The following is a 26,701-nucleotide window of genomic DNA, read 5'->3' on the forward strand; positions in this document are numbered from 1 at the left end:
ATAATGAAACAGCTAGGTATGATAATTAAACAGCTAGGTATGAGAATGAAGCAGCTATAGTAGGTATGATAATTAAACAGCTAGGTATGATAATGAAGCAACTATAGTAGGTATGATAACGAAGCAGCTATAGTAGGTATGATAATTAAACAGCTAGGTATGATCATTAAACAGCTAGGTATGATAATGAAGCAACTATAGTAGGTATGATAACGAAGCAGCTATAGTAGGTATGATAATGAAGCAGCTATAGTAGGTATGATAATGAAGCAGCTATAGTAGGTATGATAATGAAGCAGCTATAGTAGGTATGATAATGCAGCAGCTATAGTAGGTATGATAATGAAGCAGCTATAGTAGGTATGATAATGAAGCAGCTATAGTAGGTATGATAATGAAGCAGCTATAGTAGGTATGTTAATGGGGCAGCTAGGTATGATAATGGGGCAGCTAGGTATGAGAATGGGGCAGCTATGATAATAGGGCAGCTAGGTATGAGAATGAAGCAGCTAGGTATGAGAATGAAGCAGCTAGGTATGAGAATGAAGCAGCTAGGTATGAGAATGAAGCAGCTAGGTAACTAGCTGTTCTGCTGATTTGAGATTGGCTTACATCTTCCATTTAATTGCCTTAGTTTTAAGACAAAAGAACATTATTATACCCTGGAGGAAATTGCATTGTTGTCCAATTTTATGAACTTTCAGGGATAATTTCCTGCCATGGCTGGAAGTCCTTTTAGAACAATCCTACTCATTATGTAATCAGATTTTTAATAATAACTGCATTACAAAAGGGCTTGCCAATGGACATGGACAACATTTCCTTGACAACAATGAGAAAATGTATTCACCCACAGGACAGCGCCATGGCAGTGCGGGGACCAGGATTCTTTTAATAATAATAATAATAATTACTTGCATTTATATAGCGCTTTTCTAGACACTCAAAGCGCTTTACAATGTAGGGTGGAAATTGCCTCCTTCACCACCACTGGTAGCACCCAACCTTGGGCTACGCAGGCTCAATGGCTACAATACACTGGCACCCGGCACACATCACACTACACAATGGCTGAACGGCTCAGGAGACAGGGATTGATATCAGCCAATTAAAGGGAAGGGATGATTAGGTGGCCTTGATGTCAGAGACCTGATTGGGACTTTGGCCAGGAATGTCGGGGAGCCCCCTACTCTTTACGATAGGCGTCCTGGGTTCTTTAACAACCGAATTCAGTCAGGACCTCGGTTTAGCGTCTCATCCGAAGGACGGCACTCGCAGCTGTACGGTGTCCCTATCACAGTAACAGGGACATTGTTACTGACAAGTCCAGAGGACAGAGTGCCCCCTGCTGGACAACAACACCACTTTCCGACAGCAGCCTTGGCCGCAGCTCGAACCGGTGATCTTCCGATCATGAGTCCGGAGCTCTACTCATGTAGCATTTTAAATAAATTAAACATTTAATGGTCAGCAATCCAGTAGTTGTTTATTTCTGTGACCAAACTCTCATTGTACATGGCCTCTGTATGCCATGTCCTAAGAATTCAATTAATCTATTTCATATGCAGTCCAATACTGACACCTAGTGACGCAGAGTGGACATGCAGTTTTAGTCTAGAGTTTCATTTTTGCTTTAGGAACACATGGGCCGGTGCTGCAGGTTACTCACATGTTCTGTGTTCTGTGGTAGAACATTTTCTTCTGTATATTGAAGCTATCAAAGGCTATATCCGTATGTTATTCTGATATGTCATGAGTATTTATTCATCTATTGTGAGTGTGTAAAGTAAATACTGTTCATTTTGTACATTATTAGAATTGCCGTTAGCATGAAGCAAATCTATTAGCTTAACTACCAGTCTGTAGCCTAGATGAAAAAAAACACGCAGTTTTATGGGATCTGTAATATACTGCAACCCCCTCAGTCGAAGAGTCTTTCTGGGACATATTAGATTGTTAAAACTAGCTGGAGAAACTGCTTCAACCACGGAGAGGAAGGCCAGTACACTCATTATAGAAGAACCTGGAGGAGGAGGAATCCTTATATATTCATTCAACTTATGTTTTTATATGAAGCCTGGAGGAGGATGAATCCACCTTATGTATTCAATATGTTTATATAATATATAAACATATTGAATATTATATTATCATATTATGAACCCTGGGGGAGTATGAATCCTTATGTATTCAACAAGGACACTGGCAACTCGCCACATGTGTAATTCCACTTCTCATGTGTGCATGACTCGGTATCTAAAATGGAATGCATTAGCCTGTGAGGTCTTCGCTGCATCTGCTTTTGACTAAATCTTCTATTGTTCTGTTAGAATAATATACTCGATTGTTTGTGCCTCGTGGAGTTGTTTGGTGCCCATGGGCTACCGTAGTTTGAGAGAGAGCTAAGAGGGTACTGTAGAAGAAGGCTGACTGTTCAAAGTGAGAGTAAACATGGCTCTTAGCCTAAAGCCGACATGGGTTTCCTTGTTCTTAAAACATAAGATGGGCTCGCTCAGCAGATGTGTCCATATTAGATGCATTATGCATCATCTTTGCTACAAGGAGGATGAGCTCACTCAGCAGATGTGTCCATATTAGATGCATTATGTAGTCAGTCTAGGAATATAATATCCGCACTAGCTAATGTAATGGTAATTTATTATATGTTATACAACGGCATGCAAATTTCTCGATTCTGATTGGCTGAAACAGTCCATTTACACGTCTTTATTGGCAACAATCCACGGTCCTGGGCTCAGGACCCTCCCACAACCGAATCACATATCACTCCGCCGGCTCACTCCGGGAGAAAACAAGATCGCGGACAACAAATGGATATGTTGATAGCGCCATAACGACTAAATATGAAGCGATTCTGTCACTGCGAATGTGTTAGTCCTTTAAACAATGTTGGATGATGTAATTGATGGGTCTTGAGTCATTCTAGAACAAAAGAAAAATCGTGATTTGATTGATTGATTAATTTGCATTTTTTTCAATTTCTTTTTCTCTCTGACTGTCAGCGCTAGCTCTAGTCTCCACCCACCGCCACCCCCCCCCCCCCCCCCCCCCCCACACACACACACACACACACACTCCTGTCTGCAACGCGGGTCAGACTGAGAGAGAGCTGGGTGCTGCGCTGTTCTAAGTGAGCATGGCCTAGGGCTGGGCGATATGACGATATTATATAAATATCGGGTACAGTTCATTAACGATACACTTTTTAAACGTATCGTGGATATCGTGATGTTTTGCCCAAGAGGCTTGTGTTGCGTCAATCTGGTCCACACGTTGACACTTTTGAACAGCGCCGCCCCACACACACACTACTGCATCAAAAGTTACTACTTATGATAACAAAGGCATTCGTTTTGTGGCATTGACGTTATATAGTTACACTTTCAATAACATCAGCGTATTTACATAGCAACGACCGAGGTCGACCTAGATATAGCAAGCATTAGCCGTTCATATCTCAGCCCGTGCTGACTCCGTTGTGCCCATTCTGCGGTCTGTTAATAACGTTTTCAATCAGACAGATGTATGGAAATGCTTTTATTATAACATCCGTTGCAGTAAAATCATTATGCCTCCAGTCGTTTAGTCATTCTGCAGAGCTAAAAGGTAAAAGTCGGCCGCGGCGAGCTACCGCTGCCATTGTTGTTTTCATTGAGATCTCCAATAGCGGAAGTAAAAAATTAATACGCGCTTGCCGATTGGTGCTAAGAACAGCAGGGCGGGTGCAAGCGATGTGACGTAATTGGCAGACGCGACTGTCAATCAAACTGATTCTGTTTGCCGACTGAATGAATATAAACGTTATTAACAGATTGCAGCATAGGTACAATACAGTACAGCTCAATACAACAACAGTCAACAGTGGACTGGAGGATGCAGACCAGAGAAAGACTTTCGTCTTGTTTACATCAGGGTCCCCCATTTTCAATTCATCATATTTCGTATCTAAATCATATAATATCTCATTGCTAAATATATGCAATATATAATCTAATAATCCAATAATCTAAATCTAATATATAATATAAAAATGCTAAATGCATGGGTATTTTATTTTGTCTTTAATGTTAGCTTGCAAACTCAAATACTGTCTTGGTAAGCCTCATAATGAATTGTTCGGGGAAAAAAAAGAAAAACATCGTGATGCGTATCGTGTATCGCCGAAAGGTCAGAAAATATCGTGATATCATATTTAGGCCATATCGCCCAGCCCTAGCATGGCCTATTGAGTTGATTGATTGATTGATTGCTAATTTTATTACTGTACGCTTGGTTTCCAACTGGTTAAGTTTAGGCCCTCTACAGTAGGTTTAAAAAAATAAATAAAAAAATAGGGCGAAGAAAACGTTTTTTTCCTATAGGGCAAAGAAAACTTTTTAATTTGTTTTACCTACTTTCTATAGAAGCATCTAAGAATGAAGTTCTATGGAAAGTAGGTCTGCATTCCCTTAACAATTGTGTGTATTGAGCCGTACTGTATTGTACCCATTCTGCATCTGGTAATAAAATGTTCAATCAATCATTCCAATAATACACAGTTGGATGTGTTAGTTGGTTGGATGCACTTCAAGCTGCTTCCACATGAGGCAACTTCTCTCAATCATTCCAATAATACACAGTTGGATGTGTTAGTTGGTTGGATGCACTTCCGATCTGCTTCCACATGGAGGCAAATTGTCTTTTTTGTAGTTGTGGGAACTACTTTTTCTGGGGGATGGTTTTTTCAATAAATCTTTATCTATCTTTATTGTATAGAAATAAGGTTGGATGAATGTGGCAGTTGTATAAAAGCTTTACACCACTTGCAGTCGTGATTTGTGAACAATAAACCATGCCTAGGGGGGTCTAACGACCACCCCTAGGCATGGTTTATTGTTCACAAACCACTCCTGCGCGTGATGTAATGCTTAATTACATCATTTGTACAGCTTATTGGACATGTTTTATAGGTGTTATAAATACATATTTCTCTGTACAAAGCGTTAACTAGTCAAGACACTAGGGCGACAGTCTGACAGTGTTCTTAAAACAACGGCCAAGGCCCAGGACAGTTTGACTTAGATATGACATGTCCAAGTAAATCACATCTTGTTCTTTTTTCTTGATGTCTTCATATGAATCTTGTGACAGATACGACAAAACCCCTAATCTCATCTTTGTTTACCTTTCTTGTCATATCTGTTATTAATGTCATCTTTTGACGTCATGTCAACTTTGTACTTAATTGTAAGTCTGACCAGAGCTCTCTCACTTTTTGGTCAGACGCTCGTATTAACTTGTCTCCGATTGTAAACCGAGGATACTCTTTCTGTGGCCACAGAAACAGGAATAAACTATGTTGGGCGGCTGGGTGGCGTAGTGGAGATTGCGCTCGTCACCAATGCAAGAGACTCCGGTATCGAATCCCAGTCTCAGCATTGCCTTCGACTTGGGCCGGCCGTCGTACTGGCTCATTTGGCAGAGTCAGCGGGTGGAAAGTCGATGGGTGGGGATTGGACGTTGTGGACAGCGACTCCTACAGGTCGATGGGTGACGCCTGTACAGCAGAAACAGGAAGTATCGGGGGCAGAGTGAGCCTCCCATGCGTTACTCCTCGCCACTGAGAGTCCGCGCTGTCTAGTGAAAAGATGCGACAGGCTGCCTCCTCGTGTACCGGAGGGGACACGTGATGCAAGGCTTCTATCCTCACTACAACCGACCAGTGGGGGGCATAGTCTAGCAACGTTCAAGACAGGGGAGGGGAGAATTGGGGAGGGGAGAATTGGCAATATACGAAATTGGGATGAGAGAAAAATAGAAAATGAGGAGAAAAAGTGGATAAAAAAAATTGAAATAAACTATGTTCTATTTTTGATACATTTTGACTAATCTGAATTTCTACAGTTTCACTGTTTGGCTCATTTAAAATATTCCACAACACTAGCATCCTTGCCACAAAAGGTATGAATCTCTCTTCAGTGTGTTTTCTAACCTGGTCCCCCTGGCAGGCCACGGCGGAGCCGGCTTTGACCTGGTGGAGAGTCACCCTGCCCTCCAGCAGACGGGGGTCCTGAGGGACACCAGACAAGGTGAGACATATTGCGATTTGACTTCATAGAAATACACAACAATACAAGTGATTAAAATGGAACACATATAAATCAGTACTACTGAGTAAATTATGCTAATCGGATGCATGTTACTGTATCATCATGTACAAATGATACAGGTATAAATACACTATGGAAGTAAGCCATACTGGCCAGCTAGTAAGAGTAGGTAATAATATATATATATATATATATATATATATATATATATATATATATATATATATAGCTAATCCTATCTTCTAAGATTAGTCTTATCTTCTAATTCCAGACTTTAGATAGTGGTGGCTCTTCCTCCTCGTCTCTCTCTGGATGATGCCCAGCAGGTCTCTCTCACCTGCAGCTGGATGATGCCCAGCAGGTCTCTCTTGGCGGCCTGGAAGATGGCGTTGACCTTGCTGGGCTGGACGGCATCGTAAGTGCACCGCTCACCCTCTGTGTAGTGGAACACCGCAGAGGGCGTGTGCATCATGGTCACACTCTTCTTCAGGATGGACTACAGGGGGGGAGGGGGGGGGGGGGAATCGGGAAGGATAAAAGTCAAGAGGTTACAAAAAGGATCTAGGATTTAACGTCTGTATTTCTCACACACACATGCCTCAGTTTGACAATAAAACAAATGTTTATACTTCACCTGCTAATGGCTTCAAAGCGCATAGTAACAGTATAAATTGGGTGCTTCATAAATAGTTAAGAGGACAGAGTTCATGTCTAGCTGTTCATGTTAAGCTCAGCAACAGGTTACAGTGAATAACACCATGGAATTAGGTGCATAATGTGTGTGTGGGTGGGGGGGTGTTACCTTGTGTGCGACAGGACTGGAAGGGGGGTCATCTAAGGTGACTCTGGCTCGCTCATACGCCATGTTTAGGTCATTCCCACTCACTCCTGATAGAGAGAAGATTACGTGCATTAGAGAGAGAGAGAGTGTGTGTGTGTGTTTCTGAATTATAAATCGGGGACGAATTAAAAACTAAGGAGCAGTTGATTTGGCAACAACTTGTTCAATAATAATTTTTTTTTAAAGATGTGGTTAAGGTTAGGGTGAAATGCCCCTTTAAATATTGGACATCATAGAGGAGGGGAGTAGACACGTGTGTCTTAGCATAAAGAAATACACATCTATTTATTAGTTCAAATAATAGCGCATGTGTGCGTGCGTGCGTGAATGACTGCAGTCATTTCCCCCAGGTCAGCGAGCAACAGACTTGGCCCGGCCTACCTGTGCTGTCAGTGGGGACAGGGACAGGGGCGGAACGCACCCTCCTGTTGCCGTTGGAAGGACCGTCCTTCACGCCATCTGTTTATCGGGGAGAAGAACACGGACCGTCAGCGGATTAGAGGTCGGTGTGCGCGTGGAAAACAATCACACACCGTTATCATCATTATCTACACCGGTGTGCGTATTATACCAAGTTGTCTGTGGGGGGGGGGGGGGTGTTAAAAGGGAATTTTGCCTATTTTTCACCTAAATCCAGAGCTCTAATGAACCGCAGATTTCTCTCCTGAGTCTCAACTGTTTATTCAACTTTCATCATATGGTACAGTACATATAAATCATATACAATATCCATAATTGAATGCAAGATATTGGTATTGAACATTTTCAAACAATTACTTAGCCCTGCATAGGACAGTGTAAGACTTACAGGGTGTTCAGTTTGCAAGTGTGTGTGAGTTTCTTTTCTTTTTTCAAAGTTGTTTTAAATCTCCCTGTAGTTTCCAAAACACGTTAATGCCATAAGCTCCGGACGCTCTCTAACTTTGATTCTCCCGTTCCACATCCATATGCAAGAAAGCCACTGACCAGAGCGAGTGAGTGCCATTGCCATTTTATAGTAAATGTTTTATTTTCCTTATACTTTGTGACAACTTATTTTAACTGGTTATGTATGTAAATGTATAATCTGTCTAATTTATTGTCTAATCATTGTTGTGTTAGTTTATGTTTTTGGATGTCTTTTATGTATTATTGTTATTATTGTGTTGTGAGTTGTGTTGTTTCATGTTTGAAAATGGAAAATGGAAAATAAAAAAGATTTGATCACAAAAAAAAAACAATTCCGCCTGTAATCATGACATCACGGTTATCATGTCAAAATAAAAGTCCCTCAGCCCATCAGCCAAATATCACGTAAAAAACAAACTCTGTAACACAGAAATCATTCTTATCAATAAACATGAATTGTCTTCACATTTTTACTTCTGTACTGTAAATAATATCTATCTATTTATTTATCTATTTAAACACCATGAAATAAATGTCCAAAATACTTTCTATCAACTAAAATTACTCTTATTTACCAGACTAGGCATTTAGGCACCTACACTCCCGATAGAATAAGCTTGAGGACAAATGGTAAAAGATAAATGGTAGACTGTGTGTGTGTGTGTGTGTGTGTGTGCGTGTTTATGTGTTTGCGTGTATATATGTGTGTGCGTGCATGATGTTTGTATGCATGTGCTTGTTTATGCGTGTGTGAGTGTACAGTATGGGCGTGTTTCTGCATGTGCATGTTCATGTGTGTGCATGTGTATGCGTGTGCATGTGATACCCGTCTCTGCCGGGGTCTCGCTGGTCCCAGTGAGGAAGTCATCCTGGGGATGCGACCGGCGGTTGGTCTTCCCTGGACTGGCCTCTCCAATCACAGCATTCACATTGGACAAGGGCACCGCCTGACGCTCCTGTCAATCAAACACCGCAGCAAGAGAGCCGTCACGTAAAACTGTCAGTCACACGTCACCATTATCCTCAGTGGGCTCTGCCGAGGTGGGATTAATGACTTCCAGAATGACAAAAAAGTACATTTTCACAGCAGCCATTTATCATTTCATCGCAGGGTAAATGTAGGTATAATTAATAACATTAATTATGGTCTCGTTCCATTCATGTGTGCCAGCGCTCTGGCATTGTGCATGCTGTCTCACTGGAATGGAACAGGACCACAATGGGCCGAAAAAGGGCCTATGACTGACTGACTGAATGAATGAATGAATGAATGAACAAATGAATGCAATTCTATAGCAATTTGCGGGTACTAGGAGACTTATAAAGTAATGACTGCATATATTTCAGAGCTCAGAGCACCAAGCAGTAGTCTCTACTACACAGAAACATGTGTGGTTAGTGGTTTCCAGAGTGTGCTAGTGCTTTCATACGACGGTGCTGGGAAGGGTATGCAGTTGTTGTGTGTGTGGATGAACATTCTGACATTGCAGCTACAGTAGGAGGTGATCCAACCCACTGGGAGCAGGATTCAATTGGACAGAGCAGGTGAACTTTTTAGAAAACAGGTTCTAGTCAGCAGCAGGAGTTCTTTACAGCCTTATTATTGGTGAGTAAACCTTCATTAATTCATATAAAAAACTTGGTCATGACCAAGGTTCCACTTGAGATAAGTCCTCTTGGATAAACACTTTCCACACCCTTAAAATGTAGTCTTTAGACGGACTATAATTAGTTGAAGGTTCCCTTGTACGGCAGTAATTATATAACTATATTTTAGTGAAGTGTTACTATTAATATTTCATCTTATTTTGAAAGCTTCATATATAGCGTTATATATACACAAGCAACGAATTAATGATTTTTTATTTGTGTCATTACTTTGAATAAGAAACATTATTGGTGTACTGGAAGAAATATACAATGATTATAAAGGCAACATACACCTCTTTCAACATTGGTTCAAATTACAGCAAGTTTAGAATAGAATAGAAATACTTTTATTTAATATCCCGAGGGAAATGTTACTAGAAATGGTAAGATGGCTGCCATAATGATCCCATTCCAGAAAATAAATTGATTATGATGTCTACCGTTTTATATATATGGCCAGAATGCTCTTGTAAAAAAGAGATCTTTAACCTCAATGAGACTTTTTATTCCTGGTAAAAAAAAAAGCAAACTAGAAGAATCGGTTATGAAACACTAGCAAAAAAGTAATAATAATAGTAATAATCGTTGGTAATAAATATGTCCCCCCCAATGAATGAAGGACATATGGCATGTACATATGTGTTATGTTGTCTCTTGTGGCCTTTCCAAGATGTGAGAGTCACAAATGCTTTCTTGAAGTTTGTAGTTAGTGTTTAAGTTAGGTAGTCCCCAATTCAAAACGAAAGATCTGACTGCCGAACCAAATCGAACCAGGAGCAAATACATGAAAGCGTCTTACAATGCAACCAAAGTAACCCTAGCTGGTTACTGGAAATGAGAGGCACGCTGGTGGGTGAGGCTCAGCTAAGAGGGCCACTCCCAAAATGTCTAATTCATATTGTAATTTTCCAAATGTCAAAATTGCCCCAAGCTGTTGCCAAGTAAATCAATTGGGCTGTTGAGATCGCATTGGGTGAAGCAGTAAAAAGGTGAACTATAAACTCACTACAGAAGGGCTACATGAAAGTCAATGGAGAATGCTGGAAATTAATTCCCGAAAAATACTTCCCGTTGCCTGATGTGAAACATATTCCTACACACTCATCCTTGTGCCTCTAACATTCTGCGCCAAAGCACAGGCTGTCCGGCCCTGTAGTGTGCGAGATATTGCGCAGATTCACACACACCAGCCCACACAGAGAGACGCTACCGAATGCATAATGTCCTCTGAGAGGATCCACCTATCGTGAACATAAACATTTATATTTAAAGAAGTCAGGACTTTTTAGCGTGTACTGAACCTATGGGATATTAATATAGTTGACCACCATTGAAAGGGATGCACAGCGATGCACAGGACATAGTTTTGTTGGCTAAAAGGAATAATGATGGAGTGAGAGACGATCCAAAAAAAGCATAGGGATGGAGAGAAAGAGAGAGGACAAAAAGGAGGAGACAATGTTAGGAGAAATTATAGATACATAGACGGAGTGAGAGAGACAGATGGTGAGGGAGAGACAGATGGGGAGAGACAGATGGGGAGAGATGAGCTCATGGGAGAGACGGATGGAGAGAGGAGTGAGGGAGAGACAGTGGAAAAAGAGAGAGGAACACAAAAAGACAGGACAATTACCCTCTGTGACAGCACACCAAACATGATTTGTTGTCACTCTGGTGAAGGTCGTAAGACCGAAAACACAAGTGAAACTCAATAAAAGAAGATTTGAAGCAAGTAGCAGTGTTCTTAACCCTTTCACTGCCACACGACAGAAGGTTAACCCTTTACTATCACACAACGGTTAACCTTCTGTCGTGTAGCAGTGAAAGGGTTAACCGGCTGTCGTGTGGCAGTGAAAGGGTTAACCTTCTGTGTATTGTCGCAGTGAAACGGGTTAACCGTTTGGTAGAGCGGCAGTGAAAGGGTTAAGGGGACATATTTTAGTCCTTATTAACAAGTTAATATAAGTATTTGAGGTCCCCTAAACATGTCTGTGAATATCGATTGACGTTTACAGTAGTCAATAGCACTGAATGTGTGTTAAAGTTGACCTATTAGCTAATAAGCTAAAGTTAGCAACATTACGCAACGGGAGAGGATAGAAGCCCTGGTGTGGAGCACATACCCAGAATGCCTTGGGGTCTGATTAAGATTGAGCACCCATCGGGATGCTTTAATTATTATAATGATCGCAGCGTTTAAAAGACATTTTTAAGGCATCTTTGCTTTGTGGGCTACAGTAGTATACAGGGTGTAGAGAGGATAGATGACACAAAAAGGTCACAGGTCAGACTGAAACCCATGATGTCACCAGTAGGGGTGGGAATCACCAGAGACCCCACAATACCATATTATCGCGATTCTAGAGTCACAATATTGTAATATCACTCATCGCGAGATGTAAAAAATGTTTAAACTGCAAATGATGTCTCCAACAAAATTATATACAATATACATAATCCGTTTTATCTAATAAGTAGTGCTGTCAATCAATTAAAATATTTAATCTGATTAATCGCATGATTGTCCATAGTTAACTTGTGATTAATGGCAAATTAATTGCATTATTATAAAAAAAAATTATCTACCTTAAACGGATCTTTTTCAAGTTCCAAGTTTTAATACTCTTTATCAACATGAGTCAACAAATGCTTTCTTTATGCAGCCATTTAACACAAAAGGATGACCCTCATGCATTGCAAATTTGCATCTAATTCAAAACAGAGTGATGCACAAAATAACTTAAAAGAAAATAATAATTTAAAACAATGAATAAAGTGTGCGTGAAATAATGGGGGAAAGAAAACCTTAGGAACTTGTTACATTCACCCACACAAGGACTGAGTAATCAGACGCCCCCCCTCTCTCTCTCACACACTCTTCCAGCTCTTTCTCTTGCCCCTTCCTCATCTCTCTCACCCCCCTCCCTCCCTCTCTCTCTCTCTCTCACACACACAGTCAGAAACAAACAGTGAGTATCAAATAATACACCCGAGTGAAGTCGAGTAAAAAAAAATATATATATATATATCTAAAAAGTTAATTGTGCGTTAATACCGCGTTAACTTTGACAGCCTTACTAATAAGATAACGTTTCACCTCATACCAATAATTCTTTATGCAGTAAAATGGGATCGTCAAGCAATAAAATATATATATATTTCTTTTTTTGCTCGACAATCCCATTTACTGCATAAAAAAAATATATACATACCGGTATATATATAATTTTAATATTGATACTTGACATCTCTATATCAATATAATATGTATATCCACAGGATGATAACTTGCTTCTTGTTGATTATTTCCCTCAGAATGAATGGGTGTGTTGTTCTCCTTCAGGGAGAGGAAAGCTGGTCTCGGAGCCTGAGCCAAAGTCATGTCCGATTTTTCCCCCTTCCTTAAGATGATAATCTTCAGTGACAGATGATTTTGTCCTTGTCGAGAAGCTTGTGATGAATAGATGGATCTTTTTAATTTATCATTGTTCTTGCGCTTGATGACCCTATTAAACACTTTACTTTAGGCACACTCTAATAGGGAGGTGTAGTGGTTATGTCATTGCCGTTTCCCACGTGGTCCGCGTTTAGTCACCCAACAGTGATGATCTAAAACCAACCACCATTTTTAAAAGGCACAACCACGTTATGGACACGACAGTAGACATTGCTAACGTCTAGTACGTTTAGCTAGGTATGGGTAAAGTTAACGTTAGTTAGCTTAGTATCAGCGCAACTGTCAATGGAACTGTCAATGGCTGTGACGTGTATTATGCGACACCACTGAACGACAGGCGTTCTACTGGTAAGTGTAGTTATCTTTGAACACTTTGAGTGCCACGGGTCCGGTGCCCCGGAACCCTGTTGCGTGCCACCACCCACTTCAATGACAGATATTTGCGAACGCATAAACTACATCTTAAATTATGGCTATGTGTCTAATATGGCCGTCGCTTATCAATGACTTGTTTGCAGTCGAAACGGATTTTTTTTTTTTTTTATTATTATTATAATTTTTTTTTATCTGTTAATTTCCGTTTTATACCATTTTGAAAAACGCTTGTTTTTTAAAGTTTCCGAAAAGTTCAGAAGATTCTGTGATAATCGCCCTTTACTGGAATACACTGGAATACACGTTGTAATTTTTCGGCCTATTTATGAATCGTTTTCAAATAAACGCTAGATTATCGATAGTATATGTGTACTTAACCACGCTATAGAAGCGGGCTGAAAAATCGATTATCTTATTTCCTGATCAGCACACACACACACTCACATGGGACACGTTGATATATAGGTGAAAACAGCTCTGATTATCCCAAGACTGGTAAAATAGATTCCTTACCTCAGATCAGATGTTCTCCAAAAAGATTATTCCAATTCCTGATCGCCAGTCCAAATATCGATCGTGTTTATTGATCCAACGCTGGGTACTGGAAACACACATTCTCCGCTGTTCTGGTGGTCGGCGATGACTTCGATCGTCTCCGGTTACATGCCTGACAAGTAAAATGTGGAAGCAGGACTTTTTTTTCTCCATGCGTTTCATTCAATCCAATGGGGTGCAGTACCATCCGGAGAGATGATAGGGGGCGGTATTTTCCCTGTTCGAGTTCAGACAGATCCCCACTGGTAACGTGAGGCTAGATTGATGAAAAATGAATGGCAATCCTCAAAGTGTTAAGGACACATTTAAAATCGTATAACTAACTTTATTTCAACCAAAAATGCTTAAACAATAATGTTAGTGATAGAAGGGAATTCATTTTGTGCAAAAATGGAAAGCTTGCCAATGTTCATGAGGCAGAATTATTTCAATAGCCGATAATACATTTTCCCAATGATAAATCCCTATACGGGTGGACCGCACAGGAAACTAAACTGACGTCAGACTACACCTCCCTATAGTGTGTAACTAAGTATATGGATATCTATAATATCTGTATCATGATGATGTATTATAAGTGTTATTTATGAAAACACATAATATATAACCGATATAGCAACATTCAGACCAAAGTGGAACCAGTACCTCATTTCCAAGAGCCGGAGTGGATGGGATAAGAAACAAAGAGTTTTTAATAGATTCCTACACCGGATTTATATAATGCTCCCCATACGAGAGAACCGCGTTGAGTATTTTGCCAAATTGTAAAAAATTGTAAATGGACTATTTATATAGTGCTTTACCGAAGTGCTTTACGACTTATGCCTTACATTCACCCATTAACTCACACATTCACACATGGCGGCGGAGGCAACCAAGCAAGGTGCCAACCTGCTCATCGGGAGCAGTTAGGGGTTAACCACTTAAGGATCGGACGGCCCGTATCCGGGCCGTCAAGGACTCGCGAGCACGTTGCGGCACCCGTGCTGCGTTTTCGCCGATCAACCAATACATTGTTGGAAAGTTGAATTTGACGCCTTTCGACAGTCACCTCACTCAACCTATTGCGTGATTTCATTCTCGAGTTACAAGACGAAACAACCGGCGAGCGTCATTTGAGAAGCCGTGACCACGTCTGGTGGTGAACAGTCCTGAACTGACCAGTCACCACTGATGGCAAAACCGTTGTAGCTAACGAGCGTCTGCTCCGAAAGCGATCTCAGACGGGCGCTGACAGTGGGGGAAGGTGACACAAGAAGATGAAGAAGTTTGTTTTGACTCCAGAGGCAAAATGAATGGCAGTGGACGGCCATTTTGGATAATCACGCTGAATCTTTACCGCTACACACATTACAAAAACCTTTGTGAAACACTCATTTTCCGTGGGATTTTTTATAAACTTTGGACCTGTACATAAGACTTCAGGCTATGGAACCATTATGTTTTCCAGCTCCTACCTCTCAGCTGAAACTTAAAAACAGGCATCTGGCAACCAGTAAATATAAATGTGAGTAGACAAAACTTTTACGTCAGTGTGTTCAAACCTCTGTTACTCTATTTCATTAGCACTCAATTTGTGAAAGAAACTTCCGAATGTTACCTTTCAAAAGAGACCAGACTCATGCATGTGCTATAATTATAAAGTATATTAAATTGCAAATGACTTTGGGTATACAATGGTCAAATTGTTTTTATAAACTAGCCCCATTTTTGCCCGATCCTTTGTGTCTTGCTCAAGGACACTTCGACACACTGCCGGAATTAGGGTTGGGTACCAAATTGCAAATTACTTTGGGTATACAATGGTCAAATAGTTTTTATAAACTAGACCCATTTTTGCCCGATCCTTTGTGTCTTGCTCAAGGACACTTCGACACACTGCCGGAATTAGGGTTGGGTACTGTTCACATTTGAACCAATACCGGTACCTGTGAATCGATACCGGTACCCAATGGTACCTTTTTTCTGTACTTTAGTCTCTTAAAATGTAATCTACCTACCTCAGTCAGTTGTAAAAAAAAAAATCCAAACTTACAATTATTTATTATTATTTATTTAGAAAAGTGTTTATATATATATATATATATATATATATATATATATATATATATATATATATATATATATATATAGATAATATTGCAGCGAGCGTTGTCGGCATCTAGCTTTGTAAAGTGTAACCACACTTGCGACAGACTGCTTTTGTTGTTGAATCAAGTCAAATCCTACAGTAGGTAAGCCTGTATTGTGCGTGTGAACGTTGACGTGAGGCACACTTCATAGGTTTTGTAGTAAACGAAACATTGAAATCAACGTTTTTTATTTTTATTTTTTTTTACAATACCGAAATGTGGCACTGGTGGATCTTATGTGAATCGGTACTCTGTAGTACCAACGTGATTCGGTCGATACCCTTAAAAGTACCGGATTCAGTACCCATCCCTAGCCGGAATAGAACCTTTGGATGACCAGACGAGACGACCGCTCTAGTCCTGAGCCACCGACACCCCTGGTTTACCTGCGTTAGGCTTTTTGTTTACTTACTGGACCATAGCTGACAGCAGCAAATGTTTGAACACTTGGCTGAGCTTCACAAGAAACAGGATAAGACAAACAAATGCAACACCTGCAGCGAGAGCATTCAGTGTGGATGAGGAAGTGCCTCCAATATGACAAAGCATCTGCTTCAGTGCTCTATGTGTTGCGTCTCCAAGGCATAATGGCCCAGATTCAATTAGCGGTAACAAATGTTAGCACTTCACACTCGAATACAACGACATACTAACATGCAGGTACTGACAGCTGACGTCTTTTCTAGTGCAAGTACCAGTAAACAAATGGTACTGTAATCCTTAAGGTGCTAGTTCATCGCAGAGCACCCTACCACCTCTGGTTCATCACAGAGCACCCTACCACCTCTGGTTCATCACAGAGCACCCTACCACCTCTGGTTCATCACAGAGCACCCTACCACCTCTGGTTCATCACAGAGCACCCTACCACCTGTGGTTCATCAGAGCACCCTACCACTTGTGGTGCATCACAGAGCACCCTACCACCTGTGGTTCATCAGAGCACCCTACCACTTGTGGTGCATCACAGAGCACCCTACCACCTGTGGTTCATCACAGAGCACCCTACCACCTCTGGTTCATCACAGAGCACCCTACCACCTCTGGTTCATCAGAGCACCCTACCACCTCTGGTTCATCACAGAGCACCCTACCACCTCTGGTTCATCACAGAGCACCCTACCACCTCTGGTGCATCACAGAGCACCCTACCACCTCTGGTTCATCAAAGCACCCTACCACCTCTGGTTCATCACAGAGAACCCTGCCACCTCTGGTTCATCAGAGAACCCTGCCACCTCTGGTTCATCAGAGCACCCTGCCACCTCTGGTTCACCACAGAGCACCCTGCCACCTCTGGTTCATCACAGAGCACCCTGCCACCTCTGGTTCACCACAGAGCACCCTGCCACCTCTGGTTCATCACAGAGCACCCTACCACCTCTGGTTCATCACAGAGCACCCTGCCACCTCTGGTTCATCACAGAGCACCCTACCACCTCTGGTTCATCACAGAGCACCCTGCCACCTCTGGTTCATCACAGAGCACCCTACCACCTCTGGTTCATCAGAGCACCCTACCACCTCTGGTTCATCAGAGCACCCTGCCACCTCTGGTTCACCACAGAGCACCCTGCCACCTCTGGTTCACCACAGAGCACCCTACCACCTCTGGTTCACCACAGAGCACCCTGCCACCTCTGGTTCATCAGAGCACCCTGCCACCTCTGGTTCATCAGAGCACCCTGCCACCTCTGGTTCATCACAGAGCACCCTACCCAGGGATCCCACAGACATTGCAAAATGAAATTCAATTACTTTCAAGTACCTTTCTAAGCACAATTTTCCATTTTAAAAAGGGCATTTAAAAGGATACAATTCACTTTTAAATGCTGTTTTTTTATTGAAAAGAAAATCGGATCCAATATTTATGGCTTAAAACCAATTTCCGACTATTAGTTACACTTTAGATAAAACTAATTATATTTCTTGATTCAGAACAATTTTATCATGGATGAACAAAACTTTCAATGTGAATGGTTGATTTGAATTTCAAGGACTTTTTAAGCACCTTGTTAAAAAATTTGCCGTTTTCAAGGAATTCCCGGCCTTGACTTTTTTTATCAAGTACTTTAAGCACTTCAAGGACCTTGTGCGAACCCTGCCTACCACCTGCGGCTCATCACAGAGCACCCTACCACCACCACCAGCTCATCCCCAGAGACCCCCTGTTAAGTCAATTTAGCTATGAAGGGGAGGATGAGCACAGATAGTCACTGAGCAGTGATTTGTGGTGAAGGGGTTACATCCCTTGGCAACAGTTGTCTTCTTCCTTGGGTACTAGTTAGGCAGCTAGCTATGCATTATTATCCCATTATCCACAGCAATGTGAATACATTTAATACGCCGCCTCTGATGTCAAAATGCATCAAACAGATGACAAAAGGTATAGGCTACAGAAAATTGAGAAATTCAGTCATGGTTCACAGTTGACTGATTATAGTCTAAATGCTAAGAATAAAAAGGTATAGACTAGGGCGGTCAGGTGGCGTAGCGGAGATTGTGTTCGTCACCAACCCCGGAGACGCTGGATTCGCCTGTTCGAATCCAGCTCACAGCTCCGGGTTTGTCACCAGCTTGGCTGGCCGTTCACACTAATACAATTGGCAGTATTAGAGGGTGGGAGAAGCTGGCGGGGTGGGTCCGGGTCGTTGTAAACAGCGACTCCTACAGTTCGGTCGGGGCGCCTGCTAAGCGTGGATAGGATCTAAGGGGGGTAGTGTGATCCTTCCACATGTTACACGCTCTCAGTGAGAGTCCGCGCTGCCAGGTGAAAAGAAGCGGTTGATTGGCTAGACGTGTGTCGGAGGAAGCACGTGATAGCCTCCACTCTCCCAGACCGACTGTGGGGGGTAAGTGCGCAGCGACCAGGAAGGGGATTGGGAATTGGCATAACGACTAACATTGGGATGGGAGAAAATCGGAGGAAAAAGGAGGGGGAAAAAGATCAATTAAAAAAAAAAAAAAAAAAAAAAAAAAAAAAAAGGATAGACTAGTTTTTATTCTTGATATTTAAAGATGATCAATCGGGGGGGGGAAAGATTCCATAAGAACCGGATTCAATAAGCAGAACTCAAATGACACCCATTCTACTGTAGTTAAGATGCATCAGATCCCACCAGAACCTTCTCTCAGCCCTTCCACTGTCTCATTGCAGAACACACTCCCATGTGGAGCGGAGTGCTCACTCTCCCTGATGGTAAGAAGGAGGAGTGAGTGGGGTTTAAAAGTTACGGTCCTTCCTATGATCTATGGAGGAGCTTGTGCTCCGTGGCGTTCAGTTCCACTGCGCTGTGCGGCTCTTTATGGGAGGAGAGAGATATGATGCTTAATGTTGGGTGAAATTAGCTCGCTCGTGTGTGCGAGTGTGTGGGTGTGCGTGTATGAGTGTGTGTATACCATGAGTAACAGTTATTGGCAATTCATGCTTTCAGAGTTATGTGTATGTTTGCTCTTGTCGGCCAGGATTTGATTAGTCATCTAGTGTGCCACCACCGCAAATAACCTAAGAACTGAGTGTGTGTGTGTGTGTGTGTGTGTGTGTGTGTGTGTACCAGGTTGAAGCGGGAACCTTCCGATTACCAGGCGGCCTCTCTGAGCCACTGTTGGCCCTAATATATGTCTGTGTGTGTGTGTGTGTACCGGGTTGAAGAGCTCAGTTGTCTGTGTGTATATGTGTGTGTACCGGGTTGAAGAGCTCAGTTGTCTGTGTGTGCATGCGTGTGTACCGGGTTGAAGAGCTCAGTTGTCTGTGTGTGTATACCGGGTTGAAGAGCTCAGTTGTCCGTGTGTGTGTGTGTGTGTGCGTATGTGTGTGTGTACCGGGTTGAAGGGCTCAGTTGTCCGTGTGTGTGTGTGTGTGTGTGTGTGTGTGTGTGTGTGTGTGTGTGTGTGTGTGTGTGTGTGTGTGTGTGTGTGTGTGTGTGTGTGTGTGTGTGTGTGTGTGTGTGTGTGTGTGTGTGTGTGTGTGTGTGTGTGTGTGTGTGTGTGTGTGTGTGTGTGTGTGTGTGTGTGTGTGTGTGTGTGTGTGTGTGTGTGTGTATATATATATACCGGGTTGAAGAGCTCGGTGGTCAGGCCCAGGTAGTTGTGTAAGGACAGGAAGGTGACTCTCTGTAGACGCACCATGATGATCTGAAACACACACAGAATACACAGTCTGGAGCAAAACACACAGAATACAGAGTCTGGAGCAAAACACACAGAATTCTGGGTGTAATTCAAGTCCAGTCGTTGAGGTTTCAAAGAAGAAATACAATTTTCAGTTTGTGTGCAAGGGAACAGATAGGAATTAGTCAGTGAAACGTCACCTTTCTGTATTTTCACTGTTATTAACAGGAGGGTGATAATTCATGTTTTCTTTTAAACCTCAGGGACTGACTTGAATACCATCCAAACACCCAACTACATATCACACACCATGTTTGAGTATTCCTATATTCCTCAGTCCACTGTACACCTAATATCCCATTAAGTCCCATTCAAATGTATTGAGGGCCATTGGTCTCTGCTTTGTTAGCAGGAAGGACACAACATATTGGGCCTCAATTACGAAGCGATATAAGAACAGATTTCCTCTTATTTTGTTCTTACCTGGGATTCAGCAATGTTTTCTTATTTTTGCTTTTCTCTTAGGCAAGACCAAATTTTAAGAGTGGTCGAGAGCACTCTTACCCAGATAAGAAACTCTTAAAAGCCTACTATTGGTAAATTGCCCCCAAATATGACTTAAAAAACCCAGAATTTATTGCGTGCGTTCTGCTTCTGAAATGGATTATTATATATTGCGGTTAGAACAGTTAGATCATCCATTCAACAGGAAGCGATTTGCGATTGGTCTCAAAATGAGATTAGATTAAAATGTATTGTTATTATTATACAGCACAAGTACAATACACCATCCAACCAGAGTGGATAAATAAATGCTCCAGAAATAAATATGCGTGGAGAAAGGCATATGTCAAGCAGCCCCAGTGTGCGAGCCCGCACGCGCACACACACACACACACGTACTGTATACGTGCAAAATTAATCGTTCCAGCAAAGTAGGCTTCTATTATTCTAATGATTGGTTTTATTGGGTATCATAGTAGTACGTCCTACTGTAGAACATGACATATTAGCATGACATCTCCTGTATTAATGCCAATACTGAACGACTGCGCAATTGGCTCTTGACAAGTGTAAACTATGGATTAGTCGGTTGCAGTCAACTTTGAACCCTTTAGCTCAACTGGTTAGTGCGGCTGCCTGTGGATCCTATGGTCACAGGTTCAAATCTCTCGGTTACACTCGTTTTCTTGTTTTCTTTTTATTATTATTTTATTTATTTATTTATTTATTATGAATGCGGCGGTGTCTTTTCTTATTTTTCTCTTAGGAAGAAATATAAGAGAGTATTGGTGAATGAGGCCCATTGAACCTAGTTAATTTGTATTTTTAACATTTGAAATCACACCACTAAATACAACCATTGTAACCGAATCATAATAAAGTTTCAAAACCCATTAAAATAATGACCATTTTCCCCCAAAGCGGTTAACGTCACGGTTATTGTCTGGGACCAAATACGGTCACACCCCACTCCCAGTAAAAAGTGGGAATCTCTAGAATGGGTTTCGGGCGACGCTGTATACGGAAGTGACGATAGACAACACTTTCTGTTGTCAGTAGATGGCAGCATTGGTTTAAAATTAAAAAGGTGAAAATGTTGAAAACTACATGAATACATTTCCCAAGATCCTTAGCACAGGTCACTGGGATGTGTCTATTCTTCGCAGTGATCTGAACAGCGGTAAACTATTACTGCGACCTCGGTATAGCGACCGCGAATGGTAAACTAATTATCTTAACAAAAGTGCGCTGGTAGCGTTACATATGTTGTCTAAAGGGGGACATATGGTACAATTTAAGATTTTAATGATAATCGGCATATAAAGGACAACATAAAGCATTTTTAATTTGTAAGAAACCTCAATGAAAACGGTAATATTCGCTATTGTTATGAAAATGTGCTAGAATCCTATAAAAATTTGGACGCATTTGGTCTACGTTCCGTTAGCTGTATTCTGAATGACGCGCACCAGTGTCTCAGGATACTTCATACCTGAATGACGCGCACCAGTGTCTCAGGGTACTTCATACCTGAATGACGCATGACGCGCACCAGTGTCTCAGGTTACTTCATACCTGAATGACGCGCACCAGTGTCTCAGGGTACTTCTCAAACACTGACTGGAAGGCTGAGGCAGGCAGGCGCAGGATGGTGGAGCGGGACGCGGCCCGTGCCGACACGGTCTTGTAGGGGGCGGGGTAACCCTGGGGGAGGGCAGCAAACAGTCAGGAGAGGAGTATAGGACTACAGAGTATAAACAGCAAGCAGCCTACAGTAACAGGTGAACGACACACCAGTGAAAGTCAGGAGAAAGGCAGAGGGGAGGAATGAACAGATTAGAACAGAAATGGCTGAACGGAGCTGCAGAGAAAAAAAAACTTAAAACCCATCTCTTTACCAAAGCATTTGACTAACTTTACACTATTATACTGCACTATTTCTCTGTGATTGACATTGCACTATTTCTCCGTTTTATTCCCCATGTTTTTATTCTCTTTTATTTTATATATCCGAGGCTGGACATCCGTACTAGTCAATTACTGAAAGGCTTTGTCTTTGTGTCTTCATTATTTATTATTATTCCCTCCATTTTATTCTCTTATTACTTTATTTTATTATACATAACTGTACCGTCTATTCTACTCTACTATTTTATTGCACTGCACTATTTTACTCTGTCTATTGCTTTTTATTACAGGTTTGAAACTGTCAGGTATTAAACTGGGTGGGTATCAAGCAAGAAAGACTGTCAGGCTTTAAACTGTGCAAGACCCAGGCCTAGAACCACGCCCTGAGAGAGGGAACTGCGCCCTGAGAGAGGGAACTGCGCCCTGAGAGGGAGGTTTGCCCTTAGTGGGAGGTACGAAGGGTCAAAGTGTGGGTATCAAACAAGAGGGAAGACTGTCAGGTTTTAAACTGTGGATACCAAACAGAAAGTAAAGAGGACTTTGAACTGTTAAACAGTAATCCAGAACAATTGTATTGCACTGTAAAAAAAAATATATTTTATAGTATGTCTGCACTTTATGTGCTCATTTCAAACTGTGATTATATATGTATGTTATGTATATATGAAAGAAGGGTGGGAGGGCAGGGAGGGATATAACAGAAATGGCTGAATGGAGGTGTGGATAAAAGGTGGTTGGCTACAGAAAGATAGATGGATGAGTGGTGATACAGAGAGCAGAGGGAGAGAAGAGAAGAGGGCAAGAGGAAAGATATGGATAATGATGCAGAAAGAGAGAGGGAGGGATAGAGGCAAAGGGGAGAGATACGATAAAAGAGCAAAGGGCGAGTGAGGACAGAGAGAGAGAGACAGGCAGAGGAGAGGAGAGATATGGAAAGGAGAAGAGGAGGAAAGAGAGAGATGGAGACAAAGAATGACCAGAGAGGAGGGTGAAAGAGAGAGAGGACATATGCATGCATGGGGCAGATGGAGAGATGAGATAGAGAGCTCATTGAAATGATGTCCAGAGAGAGGGAGAAAGAGATAGAGACAGAGGCAGGAAAAAGATACAAAGTCAAAGGGATAGACAGAGGAGGAGACGCAGAGCTCACAGTGATAATGTCCAGAATGCTGAGCAGGCTGTGGACACTGTCCCTGGCAGCACGTCCTTCACCACCGGCTCTGTTCCATCCTAACACACGCACACAAATTACTGATTTATGTCCATATTAAAATACATGCAGATTCAGATTCCTTTATTTAGCCATTTGTATAAACACATAGGTAATTGTTGCGGCATTTACAGTGTATGCATTTTTCTTAAATTTTTTTCACAATAACAGACACAGAACAAAAACAGTGCAGTGGAGGATTAAAATATAAATACATATATATATATAAAGTGATGTGCGAGTTCCAGTTAGACCAGTGCAGCATTTTGCCAGTGTCATTGTGCCAGTGTCACTTGGGGGCGGGAGGGGGGGGGGGGGGGGGGGCTCATTCTGTGTCAGGCTTTCACAGCCTTCCAGAGGGGAGCAGGGTGAAGAGGCTGTGGCCGGGGTAGGAGGGGACATAAACATAAACGTCATGTTGGTACAAACAATAGAAAAATACAATTTCCAAGTGGCCCCAGAACACAGAATAGGCATATAAGTACATCTCTGGTAAACACTAGATTTAAAGTAGATATAGATAACTTTTCTTATGTAGAATATTCTTTTTTTGAAATTATAAATAATACATCCATTTAGAAAGGTGTGGAATAGTGCGGTTAGGTGGCGTAGCGGAGATTGCGTTAGTCACCAACCCCGGAGCTGTGAGCTGGATTCGCCTGTTCGAATCCAGCTCACAGCTCCGGGGTTGTCATCAGCTTGGCTGGCCGTTCACACTAATACAATTGGCTGTATTAGAGGGTGGGAGAAGCTGGCGGGGTGGGTCCGGGTCGTTGTAAACAGCGACTCCTACAGTTCGGTCGGGGCGCCTGCTAAGCGCGGATAGGACCTGAGTGGGATAGTGTGATCCTTCCACACGCTACGCCCTCTCAGGGAGGATCCGCGCTGCCAGGTGAAAAGAAGCGGTTGATTGGCTGGACGTGTGTCGGAGGAAGCACGTGATAGCCTCCACTCTCCCAGATGATCTGACTGTGGGGGGTAAGTGCGCAGCGACCAGGAAGGGGACTGGGAATTTGCATATGACTAACATTGGGATGGGAGAAAATCGGAGGAAAAATGAAGGGGGAAAAAGATCTTAAAAAAAATAAAAATAAAAAAAAAGGTGTGGAATAAAATTATTGCTTTTCCCCCCCAAAAGATTATTGATAATGAATTCATAATTTTTTTTAATGTTGGCAGGTCCAAAATGTATGTTGTTGTTTACATGTTACATGTATCCCCTCCTTACTTCCCCATTTCCCCAGGTGGAATGTACCCGATTAGATAAACGACATGATGGTGCTCTAGAGCGACATCTGGTGGATGTTATATATAGCACCTTTAAAATAATGTTCTGCATTATTGCATGTAGAAAACACAATTTTACTCATTTGCAGATTAAAAGAGTAATAAAACACTAGATCATGTTTTTAAAGCTAGAAATGTGTTTATATGACTTCTATATTAGTGAAACTTATTCATCCTGGCCGTTGGTTCAACATTTCTAGGATAACCAGGGTTGGGCATCGAAAATCTTCAAAGTTCAGATTCCAAAGGAATCATTTTAGATTCTGATGATCGGTTCCCATCATTCAATAAATTTCACTCGGACTGGTTTCAATTTCCGCCTGCACTCCATCCTGGACCTGGATGACTACTAACATGACTAAACACCTTCACCTGCATGGTGTACAAATCAACGAGTGTACGTTACCGCGTTTGACGCGTTGCACCGGTTAAAATTTAATTAAATAACATATTTAATTATTCAAAGTTAATGCAAAATTATTTTAACACCACAATTTTTTTATCGCGAGATTAACTCAGGTGTATTATTGATACTATGTTTGTTTCTGACTCAAAGTGTGTGTGAGAGAGAGAGAGAGAGAGAGAGAGAGAGAGAGAGAGAGAGAGAGAGAGAGAGAGAGAGAGGTGAGAGGTGAGAGATGAGGAAGGGGCAAAAGATCTGAGAGTGTGTGTGTGAGAGAGAGGCGGGGGTGCGAGTCCTCAGCCCTTGTGTGGGTGAATGTAACAAGTTCCTAACTTTTTCTTTCCCCTATTATTTCATGCACACTTTATTCATTGTTTTAAATTATTATTTTCTTTTAACTCTCTCTGCCAGCTATTATCCTCATCATGTAGTAAATGTGCCACGCTTTATACTGTATAGGCATTTTCACTGTGCGTCACAGTGTTTGCAGGGCTATATCTATATTCTATATTATAGCTATGGAAACAATACTATGGCTCATTTGACAGTAACTATCCCTCGTTCAACATGTGAAAAATAATAAAAAATGTCACGTATACGCTAAAAGCGTTCGCGTTGCTCGCCTGGACATGCTACCGTTTCCAAATCAAAGGTATATAATAGGTATTATGTTTCATCATGAATGCATGCATCAAAGGGGGGGGGGGGGTTTGATGCTCTGATAGTCATCAACGGCATTCGTTATGAATACTACATACGTTGATCGACTGGATCAATATGAAATCATTGTAGGATCAAGGTGGAAGTGACGTCAGATAGTCCTTACCTTTGATCGGGGTTATTCCAAAAAGAATATTCCAATTGTCTGATCGGGATTTCCAGTATTGATCCATCGGGTCCCCGACATAATCTGGCACAACACATGCATCGAGGGGCCATGGACACGTTCCAATGTGATCGGGTGAACCGCTAGACTTGCGTGGACCAAAATTATCCACCCGGACGAGATTAGATGTGACACACAGTCTGGAACAGGGTTTCAAAGGGTGGGCGATAGAGGTCCGTGACACGGAATAGAATATAAAAAAAGGAAAACGGACCAAATAACGTATATATACGTGATTGGCGTTCAACGGTTGGCGAGCAAAAGCGTATATATACGTGGATGGCGCAGATTGAGTTAGTTATTATTTTGTTTGTTTTGAATTGTATGCAAATTTGCAATGCATGAGGGTCATCCTTTTGTGTTAAATGGCTGCTTAACCCTTTGA

The 26,701-nt window shown here is 41.8% G+C and overlaps 1 protein-coding gene across 1 annotated transcript in view; it reads right to left on the reverse strand.

Annotated features, from left to right (window-relative positions):
* Window positions 1-5,992: 5,992 nt before the first annotated feature.
* The window catches only part of pnpla7a (patatin-like phospholipase domain containing 7a), a gene marked incomplete at its 3' end in the record, with an annotated part of 60,230 nt that continues 39,521 nt past the window's right edge, over window positions 5,993-26,701 (reverse strand). The window contains exons 9-16 of the mRNA XM_084338587.1: window positions 23,681-23,760; window positions 22,198-22,326; window positions 20,062-20,142; window positions 8,666-8,795; window positions 7,333-7,410; window positions 6,913-6,998; window positions 6,448-6,606; window positions 5,993-6,070 (exon numbers count right to left, since the gene is read on the reverse strand). Of these exons, the coding sequence (XP_084194713.1) occupies window positions 5,993-6,070; window positions 6,448-6,606; window positions 6,913-6,998; window positions 7,333-7,410; window positions 8,666-8,795; window positions 20,062-20,142; window positions 22,198-22,326; window positions 23,681-23,760 (821 nt within the window). The remainder of the gene's footprint in view (window positions 6,071-6,447; window positions 6,607-6,912; window positions 6,999-7,332; window positions 7,411-8,665; window positions 8,796-20,061; window positions 20,143-22,197; window positions 22,327-23,680; window positions 23,761-26,701) is intronic.

Source organism: Notolepis coatsorum (assembly GCF_963971535.1).
Source record: "Notolepis coatsorum genome assembly, contig: SCAFFOLD_453, whole genome shotgun sequence".
In the NCBI taxonomy this organism is placed as follows: Eukaryota; Metazoa; Chordata; class Actinopteri; order Aulopiformes; family Paralepididae; genus Notolepis; species Notolepis coatsorum.